Genomic DNA, 19,195 nt, shown 5'->3' on the forward strand with positions numbered 1-19,195 from the left:
TTAATGGAGACCAGGTGGAACGGTGAAGTGAAGGCTGGCCTGGGATGCAACAGACATGAGTTCCAGTCTCAACTTTGCCTCTGACAAGCTAGGTGACCTTAGACACATCATGTAGGACAGTGGCTGAAAGCTCAGGTTTGGAGCTGGAGGACCTGGATTCACATCCTGATTCTATTTACTAGTCATTCGAGCAAATCACCATGCCTCAGTTTCCTTCTCTGCAAAATGCAGTTGGTATTAATATCCACCAATTAAGTTAAATAAGGATATATGAGAAGCATTTGACCCAGAGGCTGGCACGTAACATGTACTCAAAAAAGTAGTTATTTAAAAATTATTATTTCACATCTCAAAGCTTCTTTTCTTTTTTATTTATAAAATAAAATGATTGGAGGTGTATCTCTAGAGCCCTCACTCTGAGAGTCCACAAAATGCATAATGTAAATGTCTCAGCAATTATAGATGAAAAGGAACATGAGATTCAGAGATGATTCAACATGTAAAAGAGATGCAAGAGAAGGGTGTAGATCACACTAATTAGATTTGAAAAAGTTCTTGGATCTGAATATATGTTCTATATAAAACATGTTATTGATGCTTGGAAAATGGTGATAATGGTAACATGATGTCACCCTAGCTTGGGGGGAATGATACTATGCAAAAATAACGTGCAAGCATTAAGAATGGAATTTGAGTCCTTTAATGACCCATGTATTAGCTTCTCAAACAATGTAAGGCCATGCGTACATATCTAAAATATCTAGTACATATCTAGTGAGGTAGTCAGGAATTTCTTCAGTTTCACAACAGTGCCATAATCCCACATTACTCCATCCATTCAAAAAATATTACCATGTCTATTACAGGCCAGGTACTATGCTAAGCAGTGGGAATAGGTAGGGGAGGTAGTATAACACAGTGATTAAGATCATGGACTTTGACTTCCATAGACTTGAGTTGGAGTCTTGGTCCCACCACCTACTACCCGTGAGGTTTTGGGAATGTGATATTTAACTTCTCTAAGCCTCAGTGTCCTCAGTTGTAAAATGGGGGTAATAATAGTAGCTGCCTCTTAGAATTGTGAGGATTAAAAGAGGCAATTTGTATAAAGCACTTAGCACGATATCTGGCTCACTCAGTTTTTTTATTATTATTTTCATTATCACGATGCAGAGGCCTCATAGAGTTTACTGTTCACTTCCCAAGGACGCAGCCTATTAGAAAACATCAGCACAGGCTGTTTCTTGATTTAGCATTATTTTTGCCATTGTTGCTTTTTTTCCTTCCAAGTCCTTGGTTTGCTAGAAACTTTCTGACTGCCTTTTTCTGACGGGCCCTGTCACTTTTGCAGCCCCTGACACATCTTGCTTTTTCTTGCTTTCACACTTTCCCCTCAACTATTCATTCATTTATCCCTTCATTGTCATTCATTCAATTCATCTATTCAGTAAGTATTTATTGACTCCCTACTATGTGCTGGGCACTCTTCACTCCCTATACAAGCCCACCGACCTGTGAACCCACCAAGACATCCCTCACCAAGTGTACTCACCTCCTTGTGTGAACATTGCTAGGCCTGCATTCACACAGATCACAGAAGGCCAGAACAATGGTTACCCTGTGCCCCTGGCCATTGCTGGACCTCTGCAGACAGGAGACTGAAACAGTTCTTCTGGGCTTCCAGGACTATGTGTAAGATGAGGCTTGCTGCAAATGACCCCACTGTCAACAGGGACAAAAGTAACCAGGAAACACTAGAACAAGGTCAAAAATAGTTTTTAAGCCAGACACAATCATTATGTGACTTATGTCCTGTTGAACATTATTCTTGACATCTCAGATTACAATATGTCATAGAATTTTGCAAGAATTTTCTCTCAGGCCAGCCAAGTTGGGTGGAGATATTTCAATCATCCCTGTGTGATAGTAAATATAAGCTTCCTCTTCTGAAAAGAAAGAGTCAGCAGGTCTTGAAATGATGGCAGAAGGGTTGAATGAGCCACTCAGTACCTGAACAGAGAATTTTGCGTATGACATTATCAGTTGTAATCATTCATGAAAGAATCCTTCAACAAAGACAGACTAGCAGTGGATTCCTCCAGGAAGGACTGTTGTAAGATGCTTTCCCTGGAATGTAGTTAACTTAACACCCCTTTTGTTGTAAGGCTGTACTTTGGATTGTCTCTCTCTCCCTGCCCCCCAAAAGGAAGTAATGAATACAAAGAACTGGAGGAGGAAACATTGGGAAAGAATGAAAAATAAAAACTTCATTCACAAATACAGAGATGCTGCGTATAGGATGCGGAAGGTAGAATGACACAGTGTTGGCAGAATTCGGAATTAGTAATACTCTTCATGCTACCATCAATTATATGTGTAAATCACACAGTCCATTTCAGAGTGATTATGTTTTCCTGCCATTTGCTTTGAACGGTTTGTCTCAATAGACAAGGAAGCCTTTCTGCTTGCTCACTAAATTGATGCTACCTCCCCATTTCTTCTCCTCATAAGGAGGAAGACCACATTGAAATGTTCTGCTCAGATGGTGACACTTTTGAAAGCCACCACTAAGCTTGATCAGGTTCATTACTTTGAATCTATTTAAGTATGTAAAAATTAAGCCATTATAATGAGGAAAGTAACACTTCAAGGACTGATCTATATATGCACAAAAGTTCTGTTAGGAGGAAATACTTACAGCAAGGAGTGGCTACGAAAGGTTTGTTATATTCAAAGAGATAAGATGAATTAAGATAAATTTGGCTCCAAAAGTTAACTGATAAATTTCCTCATACAGAATAATAATATCGGGTATAATTTTTTCTTCGTGGCTTCATATACCCAGGTAATGCGGGGCAAAAATGAAGAAGTCATCTAAAGGAAAGAGTCCTAAAGTTCTCCAAGCAGAATTGGAAATATAGTAAAATATTATCCTTTACTGTAAAGCTCGTTATTATGATTTGAACTATTCAGAACATGAGGCTGGATATGGAATCATACACTTATCTATATTTTAAGCATATTTTACTAGTAAACTAAGTGAGAATTACTTTTCAGTGCTTTCTTAGAGTCTCATTCCTCTATCTTTGAGTACAGCCTGACTACTTCCATTTATATGGGCGAGTGTTCTTTCTACACAGGTTCAGCTTTCTATTGTAGAACTTTCCAGAAGAGATCCTGGATGATTACTCAATATATGGGCAACTAATAGATTCATCTGCCTTGATTGATGCAATCATGTAATATAAACTCATTTTGTTTTTTGGAACTCATATTACATCTTTAATACACCAGTGGTGTTTTTTATTAAAAGGTCTAAGTGACTCTCATAGATTAAACAGGAGTCTAGTGGTGATCCCTTTTGGAGAGTAAAAATGTTTTTATGATTGGGGTAATTATTCTGATTGTTTTAAAGTAAACCTTTATTGTATAGACAATCAAAATATTATATGTAGTTCATAAGTTAGTGAGAGTCATCATCAAAAAATTGATTATGTAAAAGTCCAGACAGCAATACCTTCAGGACTCTGAGCTATGCAGGGCTGTTTATTTCTCTGGTAGATCCCTAAGTTCTTGAGTTATTGTGCCTGCTTGTGGTAGTTTCTCCATTTTTTCTTTTTCATTACTTGCTATTACTTGCTCCATCTTGTGACTCTTAGTGTATCTGCCTCTAGCACTTATTCCTGACTCTTGAAAGCAGACAAAGTAAACTCAGTATTGGATTTAAAGCAAGAGCAAAAATACTCTCTAGTGAAAGTCCAAGAGGCTTCCTATCGTCAAATGCTTGAACTCTGGCTCAAGCGCTTGGTGGAATGTATTCTGCTTGCACAATAACTTCCCCTCTCATTCTCTTACTCTTGAATGTTTTCTAGAGAGTTGAGGTTGCTGGCAAAATCACTCCAAGATTACTTAATGTTCATTACACATAATTGTTACTGAATTGCCATAATTGCCAATAATTATTTTAAGTATAGTTGATCTATAAAAATAAGTAAGCTACATGTTATAAACTACAAGATGCTCCATTCTTTTATCTTCATATAAAAATATTTCTATAAAAGGACTCATTCAAAGAAAAGTGACCTCACTGGGAGATTACTTGCCTCAAAGAATTGAGGAATACCTTTTTAGGTAATGCCTTCTACAGGCTTGAAGTCGCTATAGCAAAGATACTAGTGCTGTTTCCTGGGATTCCCCCTTGTTAATCTACAGTGATTCCAGGAAACCTATTTACAACACAAAACGAGTTTTTCCTGAGCTGACGTGTCTGTCCACCTGGAAAGAGTTCCTTTCATTTAAGTATGAACTAAGTCCCAAATTAATTTCCTAAAATGTATACTTGACATATACATCAATTCAATAGCTTTTCTTTGCTATAAAGAATGGATCAGTCCATATGTATCTACATATGAAGTATTTTAGGTATCTTTATTATAACCTGTATCATTCAGGTTTAGAGAAGAGCTTTACCTAAAATACTGGCTAACTGGGACTTTTTGGTTTACTAGCCTTTCGTCTCAATAATATCATAATCAACATGGTGAAAATTAGGCCACTTAGCAGCACCTGTAAAACCACTTTAAGTTTAAAAGAACTTTTAAAGCTTTTCTGCAAGTAAAGGACAGTATATAGTGATATTTTTTCTTTTAAAAGATTTCATTTTTTATTGTAAAAAATACAGATAAGCAAAAATAAGAAAGCAGAAATCACCCATAGTTTTACCACTCCAAATTAACCCTCATTAATAACTTGATATATTATTTATGTGCTGTTTGCTGATGATATCATAATTTTTCATAAGAGAAGTATATAAAATTTTCTTTTTACAGACTCTGATTGAGATTTTTCAAAATATTGGTAGCACCAATCTTGCTGATTTCATTGCTGGATTACTCACCATTATCATCTGTATGGCAGTTAAGGAAGTAAATGATCGATTTAAACACAAAATCCCAGTCCCTATTCCTATAGAAGTAATCGTGGTAAGTAGAATATGTAATTATAAAATTCAGCATTAATTAGTTTGACAAGGAAGGAATTGTTACAACAAATGGATCTGTTTTTACATCTTTTGTTTTATTTCAGACAATAATTGCTACTGGCATTTCATATGGAGTCAACCTGGAAAAACATTACAATGCTGGCATTGTTAAATCCATCCCTAGGGGGTGAGTATGGCATTACTCTCAGGCAATACTAATATATTAAGTTAGTATTTATTTTAATGAAACTGTTTATTACAAGCTTCATTTCACTGGTACTCCTTCAATAGTCTTATTTGTGTGTGATCTTAATGAAACACACATTTGTGCAAACTATTGGATAAACAGTATATGTGTAGATAAAGCTCCAGTGATTTGTTCAAAAGCAGCCCCTATATGCTCTCTCTTTTTTCTTCATTTTCTTAAACCATGGCAGGACCTGTACAGCAGACTCTTGATTTAAATTCATAGTATGATTACAATATACTATAAATAGAATCCTGGGTTGTAACATTTATTACACTGAGAACAATCCAATTAAGGAATAAGGAACATCTGGCCTAACTTCTCCACCATTTAATCAATATTAGGTAATAATTATATCATTTGTTCCTATAAATAAAATGAATTATCAGGGCTGGCCTGGTGGCGCAGCAGTTGAGTTGGCACGTTCCACTTTGGCAGCCCAGGGTTTGCCGGTTTGGATCCCAGGTGTGGCCCTACACACCGCTTGTCAAGCCATGCTGCGGCAGGTGTCCCACATATAAAGTAGAGGAAGATGGGCACGGATGTTAGCTCAGGGCCCATCTTCTTCAGCAAAAAGAGGAGGATTGGCTGCAGATGTTAGCTCAGGGAGAATCTTCCTCAAAAATAAATAAATAAAATAAATTATCTTCAAGGGAGGTTTTATATATGTTTGGTAGTTTGGTGAATTAGAAGAGTAAAGATCTAAGGTCCTTTGTCCATCTCGGTCACCATCCACTTCTGTGGCCATGGGGGGTGTTCTCCTGTAAAATAAATGTAATGACAAAAGTCAAAATCTCAACTCTATCTTGTTGTGAAAGGCCAATGAGATGGCTCATAAAATGCACAGAGGGGACCAAGTGCCCTACAGTATGATTTTATCATGTGGCGTTCAAAAGAAGCCCAGATGTTCACTAGCTTTGTAACATTAACTTATGGCATTTATGACTAGATTTGCTGTTAGATAACCAATAAGTACTAGTTTCCCGTCCCTTCATGCTAGCTGAGGGACTTTCTACCCATCTTTGTTTCTCCATGCTTTTAGTAGAAACTCCTCAGGCTAGCTAAGTCCTGGTGCTGATTCCACAGGGAACCACTGCCTTTCTACTTGATTAATCTTAGGATTTCTTCCAGGATATGTTCAAAAAATATTTGAAAAATTACAGCTGGCTACCGGGGACTTAATTTACATATTATCCATTCTAGTGTTTCTCAAACTTATCTTTTTGTGAGAATCACCTGAGATCCTTGTTAACACAGATTCCTGGTTCCCACCCAAACCTGTTGAATCAGGCTTTCCAGAGGAGGGGCCTGGAGTTAATATTTTCCAAAGGTGCTTCAAGTGATTCTTCTGATCATGTAGATCTGGGAAACTCTACATTAGAGGATTCACATTTTGATAGTGAATCCTAATGCTGGAAGAAATTTAAGGATAAAAGATGCAGTGTGGCTACTTGAGTTATGGCGTTTTCACCATAATAAGTAGATTATTTGAGTAGTTATAAACAACTGCATAAAACATGCATTTTATAGATCCCTTTTCACAGGGTCTCTAAGGTGTAACACTTAGAGGTGGTCCACAGCAAATGCTCTGACCCATAATCCATGTTCCATTCATAGATTTAGGGAACTCATTTTTGCAGCCCTAAGTTATCCTTTCTGGCCCTTCCAGAGCTTTCCTGGCTGCTCTCCTCCTGAGAATGGATCTCTAGCCTCTTGCTCTGGGGTTTGGTCAAGTTGAGTCCTCTGACAGACCACCTGGTGTGATCGGTCAGCTAGCCTAACCTGTCTGGCCCTGATCTATACTCTCCTCCACGAGGGCAGGAAGCCTGTTTGTCTTGTTCAGCTCTGTCTTCCTAACACAGGACCTCTCCCATGGTAGAATCTCAGAAAATATTTGTTGAAGGGACAGAATACCCAAGCCTACGCCATTATAAACAAGGCAAAGAATGGCCTTTACTGTCCGATCTCACGTGGTAGCACAGAAGCAAGTCTAATGACATTAACAAACCTGAAAAAGAGGGTGGTGTGGAGAGATTGGAAAAGAGCAAGGGAAGTAGAGTGTTAAAGGTGAGCACGAGGAAAGGCAGAGGAACAAGGAGAAAGATTGTGCTCACCCACCTCTTCACCCCCTCCGCACTTCAGTCCTTCAAGGAGGGAGTAGAAGCAAGGCTAGGTGTTGCCAACTTCCTTTTACCCTCTTGAGGCTCAATGCCATATGTTAGGATCCTTCTGTCCCCAGTAACATTGTCCCATTGGACAGCCAAAACGGTCACTCCATGCTCTTCTCTCCCATTACTTTTCCTAGCCAAATATACAATTTCCGCATGTCCAGATAGCATCTGAGTCCCACCAGGATTCACCCAAACCAGCGGCCCTCATTCTCTCACTAGGGCTTTTTCTTAACCAGCAGACTTTAAAAGGGCTGTCCCCACATGCCTTTCTTCTCACGCAACTGATCTTTATCCTGCAGCTCTTAATATGTTATCACAACCTAGGCTTCCCTTTTACCTCTTCTGTCATCATTTTTTTAACCCATATGAACAAGATGGACTGCTTTCTCCTCTAAGTTTTAATCCCTACTCTCTCTCCTGCCTCATCTCTGAGCACACCAGTGACCAGTCCCCTCCTTGCCAGTGCCGGAGGTCCCCTTTGTCATCAAGCTTGTTACCACTGTGTTTAAAGTGATGTGCTTTACACTTGTCCTTGGAAGCATGACTCAGGGGGAACAGTGGGGCAAGGCCAACAAAATCACAGAGGTTCTCTCCTGGCTGATTTTCCCTGTTGCTAGAGTGGTGGTGCATTTGCCAAATGTTCAGAGCCAACCTGAAGTAGAAATGTGCAGTTGGCATCGTGTTTCTCAGGCCTGGCTCTCCTTGATGGGTCCCTTGGCCCTTCAGGGATTCACGGCTTCCTACCCTCATCTTTTCAGAAAAGTGTGCCTTTGCACTCTCACACGCTTTGGTAGGGTTATCTCATGATCAGGCCAGACAGGGAAGTGTTGGCTGCAGCCAAACAGGGCCACTGAGTGAGCATAAAATTTGCAAAGAGTTATGTCCACTGGAGGAGGGCAGGAGCTGGGGAAAAGGCTTACTCGGAGGTCATTAGAAGAATGGTCATTAGAAGAATTGGCTTCATTAAGATGCAGCAAGATAATACAAATGGGTGTAGGAGCGTGGCAGACTTAGGCTCTCCCAACATTTGCTGAGTACCTACTATGTGTGTAGGCACTAATTACTTGCACATATCATACCTCATTTAATCCTTCCAACAACCCTATGAGAAGAGTGTATAGTCCCCATTTGAAAGCTGAAGAAACTGGGTCTTGGTCGGTTTAAGTAAAATGCCCGAAGTCGTAAAGTTACTTACAGAGGGATGGAGCCAGCGCTCAGATCCTCTGATTGCAGGACTGGAAAGTTCTCCTAACAAACCCCATTACCTGAAGTAGGGTTGACTGGGTCTCAGGAACAAGTAAGAAGCCTGAGTTTAAGCAGTGAGGTCCAAGGTCCCATCCAGACCAGCAGAGACGTGATGCTGAGTCCGCAGCCTACAGCAGACAGGATGCAGTCCCAAGCCTACGTGTGGGTTAAGATGAGATGTGGGAGCAAAGGAGGCTGAAAATTCATCTCACCTGTGGGGAGAAAAAGGCTACAAGGGCAGAGAACCAGACAGATCTTGTTACCTAGGAAATCATCGAATATCTAACATTCATACCTGGACCCACTACATGACCTTGAGCAAGCCACTTCACTTCTCTGGGCCTCAGTTCCCTTATCAACAAAATGAGAGCGGGAGATTCAACCATTTCTAGGATATTAGATTAGGATATTAATTTGAATAATATTAGGATATCAGCTAGCTCTAAATTTCTATAGTTTTCTATAAGAATCTTATTTCTACTTTACCATTTCCTTCAAATTATAGGGGAAATCACGTAGTTTCCTATTAAAGGAACTTCAGGCGTAAGTGAAGCAGGTGGGAGATATTGGTGTTTTGTTTTTTTTTCTTGGTTAGAGACCTCTGGAATTACATCATATGCATAGTCTTCAAGATTAGGTACATGAAAGTCATTCCTCAAATTTTCATATTTGGGGACAACCACATGCTTATAAACTTGTAGGTTTTTTTCTTTACGTGGTTTGTAGAGTAGCTCTGGTTTTGTCAAACAGTAGTCATCTGGCCTCACAATCACTGGGATGTCTTAGTCATTGTGACTACGGGGCATTCTGATAAGTACATAAATTTAATCTTTTTTAGATTCAAGAAGATTTTAAATATCAGCATTCTTAAGATAGAGATTTTCCACTTAGCTCTTTTAACATCTTATATTGTCTCTTTAACAGACCTGCCATCTCTTCAGACAGGGTAAATCTCCTTTTATAGCTAGGATAGCTTCAATTCAAAGATCTTTAAGGTGAAATTGTGTAAGGAGAAATGCTAATGTGTGAAATGGCATGGCACGGGGGTTGTCTGATGTTAAAGAATCAGAAATGGCAGATTTATTCACGTCGGAGGGAGAGAGGAAGCAGCATTTGTAGGCCCTCAAATAGAGGATAAAGAAATCAGCCGGTGAGATAGCACCAACTTCTGAATAAAAATGGTAAAAGCGGATGCCACCACTTACCCATCTCCTGTGCTTGTTTTCCTCTTGGATGAAGTCCTTCATGTCTGACATGTGGCTGGGTTGATATAGAATTTAGGGAGGTGGGAAAACAGAATTGTGGTCAAATCTTCACAGCATTTTTCCTTTAAAAATTCACTAGGTTTTTGCCTCCTGTCCTTCCACCTGTGAGCTTGTTTTCTCAGATGCTGGCTGCATCATTTTCCATTGCGGTGGTGGCTTATGCTATTGCGGTGTCTGTAGGAAAAGTCTACGCCGTCAAGTATGATTACACCATCGACGGGAACCAGGTGTGGTACCCCCTTCACTGAACTGGTTTTGTAGGGCTGAAGATAAAAAAAAAATCATAAATGGGAAAGATTTTGTTGTCTGCTAAAGAAGGGATGGGTTTCTCCACCAGTCCTTACTGAGTTGGTGTCCCTCTTGTGCGTACTAATTTGAAATTATTTTGAAATATACATGCTGCATCACTTTACTTTTCAAGAAATAAGTTGAAATCATCCTACTTTTAAAAGAGTTCGTTCAGTCAGGTCATAAATGACATTCAAAGTTAACAGGTCAGAATAAGAATTCTTCACGTAATCCAGTATCTCCTGATAATTTTTTTTAATAGTAGCTGTAATATGGCAAATCTGTGCAACAAACACCATCAATAATAGTTGTGGCCATTTTAAATTGAGGTGGTTCACTGTGCAATTAATATCTGGAAGACAGTCTTTGTAGGTGTATGATGCATTGTCAGGCGAGCTGATTTTACGCTGTTCGCAAATCTCCAAGTGTGGTATGTTTCTGAAAACACAGCCTAGCAATTATGGCAGTTAAGTGGTTAGTAATCAAGCAGAATAATAGCTCTCCCAGTCATGATATGCTTCACAGCAAATGTCCAACCAAAGAAAAATGCTTAATGCGAGAGCTACAGATAACGCCACTCACCAGGAAGCGAAGGAAGCGTTTTAGCAAAAGACCAGTTACTACTTCTTGTCAACCTTGAAAATGATTGAGAGCAGTTAGGCCTCTCTTAGGGCCTATGGAACCCAAACTCCTGACATCTTTCAAGGTCCCCAAGCACCTTCAATGGTGAAAATTAAATTGGGATTACCAGGCAGGATGAGTTTGTGAGATTGCTTTCCTAATGATCTTCCTTAAACACTTGGTGAGAGTCTTGCAAAGACTGTATTTGTAGCATCACTGCCATCCAGTCTCTGCCTTAGGAATTCGTTGCCTTTGGGATCAGCAACATCTTCTCAGGATTCTTCTCTTGTTTTGTGGCCACCACTGCCCTGTCCCGCACTGCTGTCCAGGAGAGCACTGGGGGAAAGACACAGGTATGCAGCAACAGCGTGGTAAGACCTATCTTTGCAAAGAATGAGGCGGGGAGAGGAGGCTCCGAAAGGCTTGCACAAGAATGGAGCAGGACAATTAGCCTTTGAGAAGCAAGAGACTTGTGCTTCCTGGTCTGATTCCACCCGGGGCCTAATCATCTTGATCCACTCCCTCACTGAAAACCCCTTAAACAACAACCTTTACGGGTTTCTGACGCGGCAATTCTCAAATCTCTTTGTGTCAGTGCTCAGCTGGCAGATAGCTACACTTACCTGCTTTTCCAGGGACAATAACAACTGACAAGGGATCAGTAAGGAAGAATGCTGATTTTTATCATCTGTTATCTGGGGATAGAGAAGGCCTAGTGAAAGCACCTCATGGCTTAGTGAGTTATTATAATTTCAGGAAAATGAAAAGCGCCTATTTACACTTCCTTTACAAGGATCAGGAACTTCCTTTTGGTCCCACAGAACAACAGTTTGCTAGCCAAGAATATTTTTGTTGTAACATTTTGGCATTTCTTCCTGAGTAAGATTTTTGTTTCTGAGGTTCTGAATGTGGGTTTGATCTTGCCTTTTCAACGTGGTTTTAAGTTGTTGCCTTCACAAGGTGACCCCAAAGCCAGGATCCCAGTTAATCTCTGGATAACCCCTCCTTCAGTCAGCCAGAAGGCTCAGAAGCCATTCTCAAAGGGCATCGTTTCCAGCCAGACGTGGAGACAGACACGCCAGATGAACTGGATGCGGCAAGGGCAGTGTCAGCTATGCCTGGAGGGTTTCCTCCTCCCAACGCAGACAGAACTGTTAAGTAAGAGGAAAAAGTGCATTGAGACTATAAGAACAACAAACTCAAAGTAAATAGTTTAACACAGACACACAGAGTCTTCAAATAGGGGTTTATTAAGGCAGAGACACTTATATAAGTAAGTATAAGAGAATAACTGAGAAAACTGACAACTCCAGCAGTGGCTTACCCAGGGAGAGCTTGAATTGTCCCCAAGGTGCACCTGATTCTCCTTTCTCTCTCTCTCTCTCTCTTTTTTTTTTGTGGAAGATTAGCCCTGAGCTAACTACTGCCAATCCTCCTCTTTTTGCTGAGGAAGACTGGCCCTGAGCTAAAACATCCATGCCCATCTTCCTCTACTTTATACGTGGGACGCCTACCACATCATGGCTTTTGCCAAGTGATGCCATGTCTGCACCTGGGATCCGAACTGGTGAACCCTGGGCCACCGAGAAGCGGAACATGTGAACTTAACCGCTGCCCCACTGGGCTGGCCCTCCTTTCTCATTTTTAATGGATCTCTGTGACAGGGTTGGAAGAATTGGCCTCTTCCAATTCCTTGGTTCCTGTTGAACAAAAATTTCATTTTGATTTTCAGAATTTTTCTTTTTAAAATTGAGTTTATATTTTGTTTTTTGTTTTGCAAACCTTTCCAGCCCTGAGGGAGCAAGAGAAACAATACAGTCCGTACCAGGAAGCATAACTAGAGATCTGTGGTCAAGAGGAAAGGTCAGAGGTCATTTCCAAAGTTGCCCTGTCAGCAATTGTCAGCAGCAAGTTCATGGGGCATCTGTCAGCAGCAGGAGTTTCAGCTGCTTTCATTTGAGACGGGCATTGACAAGCTCTACAGGGCACATGGCCGTAAATGGGTGCAGACAGATCCCCCACGGCTGATGTCCGCTTTCCTGCTATTACCTCCAGGCTCAAATGAGGCACGGGCTGGCCCCAATAAAAATGCCCATGTAAAGTGATTCCTTGGCAGAAGTTTTGGGGATAATGGTGTTCTGGTAAGCTAATACCCCCTGCCACACACTGGCATGTATTATATTTAGGAATGAAGGATGCCAGGATTTCAGTATTGAAGAATGAAATGAGCACAGAAATGGCTTGATATTTAATTCCTGAAAAGTATACTGAGTTCTGGAGTTAAAAGTCTAAGTGCCTGGACTGAAATCCAGGGACCCACGACCACATAAACCAGCAGGTCATCTCTCGTCGTGTAGCTTCTCCTGCTTTCTTTGATGTTGGAGCCACAGTTTCAGCATCTACACAATGGGGATAATAATTGTGTCTACCTCACAGGGATGTTGTGGGGATTCAATAAGCAAGTCCTGGCACATACTTGTAAATGCTCTTGTTCTGGTCATTAGCTCCTCAGGACAGGAACAGCAACTTAGTCCCTGTGATGCATGTATCGTGCCTGACACATTAGAAGCGCCCAGCACATATTTGCAGAAGGAATCGACAGAAGAGTGGTCAGCACATCTACAGATTGTGGAAGAGCTCATCATTACAACCTCTTCTCCTCACCCCCATCTGACTCCTACTGATTCATGAAAAAGTCATTCCGAACACAAACTATTCTCTAGCTCTGACTGCTCTCTCACTTAACAGAATAATTAATTTTCTAGTAATTTAAATCTGCTCACAGATATAAAATCTACAGCATTTTGCACAAACCAGCCTTCTAAAGTAAGTACAAGTAGTGGGTTGCTCACCGATATTAATATAGTAACCGAAATTGGTCTTGGTCCTCACAATCGGAGACTTGTCATCACATATACTCGGCGAGTAGGTGGCCACCCTCCTGGCATGAGTTGGGCAGCCGGCTGTGGTCCCTGGCCCCAAATCTCCATATCTCTCATCAATTCACAGAGCCCTACATCCATAGTGAGATGCAAGTGGTTCATGAGAGACAATAAATATTGGTTAAGTAATTGCATGGAAGGAAGGAAGGGAGGGAGGAGGGGAGGTGGGGAGGGGAGGGAGGATATTAGCTTCTCTGCTTAGAGAGGAGAGGGGAAAGCTCACCAAGGTACTGGCAACCTGGAGGCGTGGTGCTAGGAGGTAACAAATTGCCTAGAAAAAAGGATCTGGATGTACAAAGCAAACTTTTTAGTACATCATATATATAATGTTGCCTCAGGTTGACCTAGCTATACTCTGAATCTGAGTGACCAATTTACCAGGTGGAGCGCATGAGTGTGACCATGAAATCGCCTTACGTTTTCAGACTTTCTATTCATATTGGCTTTATCTGACTCCTTCAACTCCAACACCTTGCACCAGGTGGTACTTGTGCCCTGTACCATCCTCCCTGTGGCTTCCTCTCTGATCACTTTGCTTCTGGTTCCTTGTCTCTTTTTCTCCTTTGTTTCAGAGCTTCTAGTCTTCGCCTCGGCCATGCCCCCGCTGTCTCAGCAGAGAATTCATTGGTCATCTAATCAAACCAGAGAGTAGTCCCCACCCCCTCAGCCTCTCTCCTAATGATTTACGGATCTTAGGAGAGCTTTTTTGTCAGCGATGGTAAAGTTTCTGAAGCTTCCTTTACCCCTGCTATTGTCCGTGGGCAGAGCTCTGAGCCGGCATCTGTGGAACTGTTGGAGGAGGGAGGAGGTACGGTCCCACCTGTCAACAGGCTCATGTGGCAGTTTGATTTGCAATTTATTTCCTCTGAGACTTCCGTGGCAACCACGCGCTACAACTACAAAGTGTTATAAGAATTGCTACTGTGGCTGCTGATTCAATCCTGTGGAAGAATCAGATGTGGGCTGTGAGAATTTACTTTCCGAGAACATCACAACATCTGTTGTTGGGGAAGGGGGCGGGTCCACATTTCCTGGCATGGCAAATAATTAGAAGTTTATTTGAATTGACACCAAAACTGTTAGGTCTGTAATATATCCAAATGAAATCCAGATCAAACTGGCTTTACGTTAGTGGGCTCAGTCTCCACATTCTCTTTAATTTCTCTGCTATAGCTACTATATAGATGGTTTCCATTTTTCTTCAGTTGTGTAGCATTTTAGCAAATAATTCTCGTTTCTCTCAATAGTATTGAGCAGAAGGGGGAAGGTCAGGAAACGTGAAGTGCCCCCATGAACAGGCTTTCTCACATAGACGTCCAGCCAGCCGGAAGACACAAGGGAGAAGGACGAAGCCCGTTCATGGGAGATGTGTCTCTTTCAGATTGCTGGCATCATCTCAGCTGGGATAGTGATGGTCGCCATTGTTGCCCTGGGGAAGCTGCTGGAACCCTTGCAGAAGGTATACCCCTGCTTCTCGGCACAGTGATTGCCTAATTTCCCTTCCTTGCTCAACCACCGGAGAAATACAGATTTAAAAACCATCACACAGAAAGCCACTCCCCTGAATAACACAGCCTTCCCCATCTTTCTTGGCAGTCGGTCTTGGCAGCTGTTGTAATTGCCAACCTGAAAGGGATGTTTATGCAGGTGTGTGACGTTCCTCGTCTGTGGAGGCAGAATAAGACTGACGCTGTAAGTCACCTACCACTCATTTTTCCCTGAAATAAGATTTGATCCTTATTTGCTTCCTGCCGTATCATTGTGTCCCCTTATCTCCTGAGTCTTAAGCACTTTTTGGGAAGTCCAGAGCAGAAATTAGAATTGTGTGGACAAGCCAAAGCTGTGAAGTCTGCCACCTGAACTGCATTTTGTGGAGGTCCCGTATCTCTGGGAAGAGGCATTTCCAGCAAGAATTCCATAGGAGCTCACTCATACACCCCTGGCCTTCTAAAGCAAACAAACAGCCCTCTAAATTTAGGATAAACAAAACAAAACACAAAACAAAGCAAAAACAAAAAACCAAACTACAAAAACCCATGCTGGTTATAATTCTGACCAAAGTAACCGTCACAACTGTTCTGAGGAACCGCAAAAACTAGAAGCTAAATTCTCTAGAGTTCTGCTCTAATTTAAAGCAGAATAGATAAAAAGAACGAGAAAACTTCCTATATGTTGATATGGGGAGATCTACAAGACAAATTAAGTAAAAAAGAGACCAGTTCAGAATAGAATAGTGCGTATACACACTAAGAGATGGAAAAGTAAAATAAGCTTTGTAGTAATATTTGCTTGTATTTGCAAAAAGAAATGCTGGTGAGAAGTGCACACTGTGTACACACACACACACACACAGAAATAAAAGAGGGCACTGAGTTGGGATAAAGGATGGGAATGAGTAGAAAGGGGAGAGGGTTGCAAGCAAGATTTTTCCCTGCACACCTTTTTTTATTAATTCCATTTTGAACCATGTTAATATATTACCCAATCAAAACTTAAATTAAGAAATATTTAAATGAGACAGTTGGTCCTTATTGGGAAGGCCAATTTCCACTTCCACTTATGTGAAATGAAGTCAGAATATTTTAAAAAGCAGTAATTTGTTTGTGGACAACTGATCTTATTATTTTTACAGGTGATTGCTCACCTGATGGTACCTGATGAAATAGTATAACTCTTTTCATTTCCATTTTTCCCTAGGTTATCTGGGTGTTTACATGCGTAGCATCCATCATTCTGGGGCTGGACCTTGGTTTACTAGCTGGCCTTGTATTTGGATTACTGACCGTGGTCCTGAGAATTCAGTTGTGAGTAAAATAAGACCTATAAACAGGCCAACACACCCTGAGATTTCTTATAACATTTTGATGAATATAGTAAAAGCACCCTCTTTCATAATAGTTACTATAAGTTGAGTGTGTCTGTGAATTAAGCACATGGTGCTTTACACACGTATTTTAATCTTCAAAATGAATCCTGTGAATAGCTTTCATTATTCTCATTCTACAGGTAAGAAAATTGAAGCTCAGAAAGGTTAAGAACCGTCCCCAAGATCACACAGCTAATTAAGTGTCAGAGCCAGGATTTGAACCCAGGTGTATTGCACCCCAAATCTGTGTGCCTAGTCACATGCTCAACTGCTGTGCTCTCCTTTGTGTCATGATACAACCAAAAGACACATGATTCCGTGAAAGGCTGAGCTGGCTTTGCAGATTCTTCTGTGAATGAGATGAGATCTATGAGGCACTGGGCCCAAGGTTTGGGACGAGATAGCTGCAAACATATTATAGCTTATTTTCTTTTGAAGCTAGTGATGCAGAAGTTGTGTAACGCAGTACATGAGACTTTCAAACAGCTGACTGGAGCCAAAATTCATTCAAAACTGCCAAATAAGGCATGGATCCAGTAAGCCACACAATCACGTGAAGTAGACGCAGTTAGATGGTATGCAGATTGAAAGCAGCAAAGACACCATTTAAAGCCACAGAAATGGTCAGTGAGGGAACCTGGAGGGGTGTGTTTTTTGCTGGTTTTGTTCTGACTCTTGAGAGGATTCTGGTATGTGCCCTTCTGGGTCTAGGAAACTGTCTGAACAGCGAGGGAAACAGAACTTCTCTTCCTCCTCAAACTTCTGTTAGCTTTCCAGATTCTGGCCCCTCCTCTGTCTGTGCTTTGGGCCATGAAGGAATCAGAACCCCAGAACAGCATCAGCATGGACATCTTCAGCTTAGAATAAGCTTTTCCCGTTCCACCAACCAGTCCTCCGCTCCCTCCTTCCCGACCCTGGCGTGTTGGAGCCCACCCCACATGCTTGTGTTTACTGCCTCAGCACCCTTAAATGGATGCCCCAGGGCCCAGAGGAGTTCACAGGCTCCCAAGTGGCCAATTTGCTGCTGGGTAGTAACTCCGAGAGTGTTGATGGAAGATGCCGCCTCTCGTGCTCTGTCTGGCTCAGTGTTTAGTTTTCTTGTGCGGGTGTGGTTGGGACAGAAGCGTTTTGTAGAGAGAGACTACATAGCTTATGAGCTTTAGGTTAAAGCCCAGTGCGGCACAGTCAGCTGAGGAGAAACCGGCGGCACATTTTAGCTGCTGATTTGGTAAGTGGGGTCTTAGCCAACAAAAAGCAGAATCCTCCACAGCAGTTAATTTCCAGTAATTATAAGGCTGATCCAGAGAGCACCCGGCTGAGAGTACCCCAAACAGACGCTCTTTCCTCAGGAACTGTTGTTAGCATATGTCCCTTGTCACACTTGAAGAATCATGGAATTTATTTGATGGCATCAGGAACAGGAAATCAATAGTCTGGTTGATGGGAAGGACTTATTTCTGGTCCCTCCCAGGCTCCTATTTCTATGAAATGAGTCTAACTGGATCACTGCAGACTCTCCAGACTTCGTCAGAAATTTGCCACAACCTGCAAGTAGGTTCCAGGCACTGTGCTAGGCACTGAAGACCCATGGGGTAAAAACAGAGGCTGGCCTGGCCCTGACCTCCAGGGCCTTTCGGTCTTCTCTGAACCTCAGTTTACCCATCAATAAAAATGAGGCTAATACTGCTGCCCTTTCAGGGTTATGATAGGGCTTAAATAAGAGTTAACATGTGTGAAAGCTCTTTGCTTATCCTATAAAGTGTTCCGGTTGTGAGAGTACGACGCTCATTATTTCTCTCAGCCATCAGAAAAAAGCCACAGTTCCTCTTTCTCCCCCAGTTCCACACAAACACCAGCTGTTCATTTCAGAGTTAGCTACAGGGAAATGTCAGCTGCAATCAAGAGAGAGTCCAAAAACGCCAGAATGAGGGGCTCTTTAGTCTCTGTTATTTCTTCTAACTTTTTATTCCAAAATATGCCTGTTCCAAAAAATCTTGACCTTAATTTTTCTTCTTTTAGTCCTTCATGGAGTAGCCTTGGAATCATCCCCACCACAGACATCTACAAAAGTACCAAGAATTACAAAAATGTGAGTGACTTTCAGAGGTGTTTGCTGGACTCGGGTTTGCTAGCCTGGATTTTCAGGTGTCACATATTTCTCTCTTAGCATGTTAGGGACAAGTCAGCCAAAGGGGGAGCCTTCTGTCTCTTGGGAATGTCCAGAAGTCCACTGGGGGTGTCCTGAAAACTTTTGACCCAATGTGCCCTCTGATAGCCATGGCTTACATGAATTTTGTCCATGCTAGTTGAATGTTATTTTAATATCTAACCATGGTAAGAGAAATTCTTAAAAATAGGCAATCATTATTTCCAGAAGTTGAATCAAAATTCTGTTTCTCTGGGTGAAGGGAGTCAAAAGGTACAAACTTCTAGTTATAAAATAAATAAGTCACGGGAATGCAAAGTACAGCATGGTGACTGTAGTTAACAATACTGTGTTGCATGTTTAAAAGTTGCTAAGAGAGTAGATTTTAAACATTCTCATCACAAGAAAAACATTTTCTAACTA

At 41.4% G+C, this 19,195-nt stretch overlaps 1 protein-coding gene across 3 annotated transcripts in view; it reads left to right on the forward strand.

The window, feature by feature from the left end:
• SLC26A4 (solute carrier family 26 member 4) overlaps positions 1-19,195 on the forward strand; it is a 44,346-nt gene that overhangs the window by 12,214 nt on the left and 12,937 nt on the right. For all 3 annotated transcript variants that reach the window (XM_046669976.1, XM_046669977.1, XM_046669978.1), the window contains 8 exons: positions 4,830-4,982; positions 5,086-5,168; positions 9,989-10,136; positions 11,058-11,171; positions 15,142-15,219; positions 15,357-15,452; positions 16,458-16,564; positions 18,646-18,715. In XM_046669976.1, coding sequence (XP_046525932.1) covers positions 4,830-4,982; positions 5,086-5,168; positions 9,989-10,136; positions 11,058-11,171; positions 15,142-15,219; positions 15,357-15,452; positions 16,458-16,564; positions 18,646-18,715 — 849 coding nt within the window. The remainder of the gene's footprint in view (positions 1-4,829; positions 4,983-5,085; positions 5,169-9,988; positions 10,137-11,057; positions 11,172-15,141; positions 15,220-15,356; positions 15,453-16,457; positions 16,565-18,645; positions 18,716-19,195) is intronic.

The sequence above is a fragment of the Equus quagga genome, chromosome 8, assembly GCF_021613505.1.
Source record: "Equus quagga isolate Etosha38 chromosome 8, UCLA_HA_Equagga_1.0, whole genome shotgun sequence".
NCBI classification, from domain to species: domain Eukaryota; kingdom Metazoa; phylum Chordata; class Mammalia; order Perissodactyla; family Equidae; genus Equus; species Equus quagga.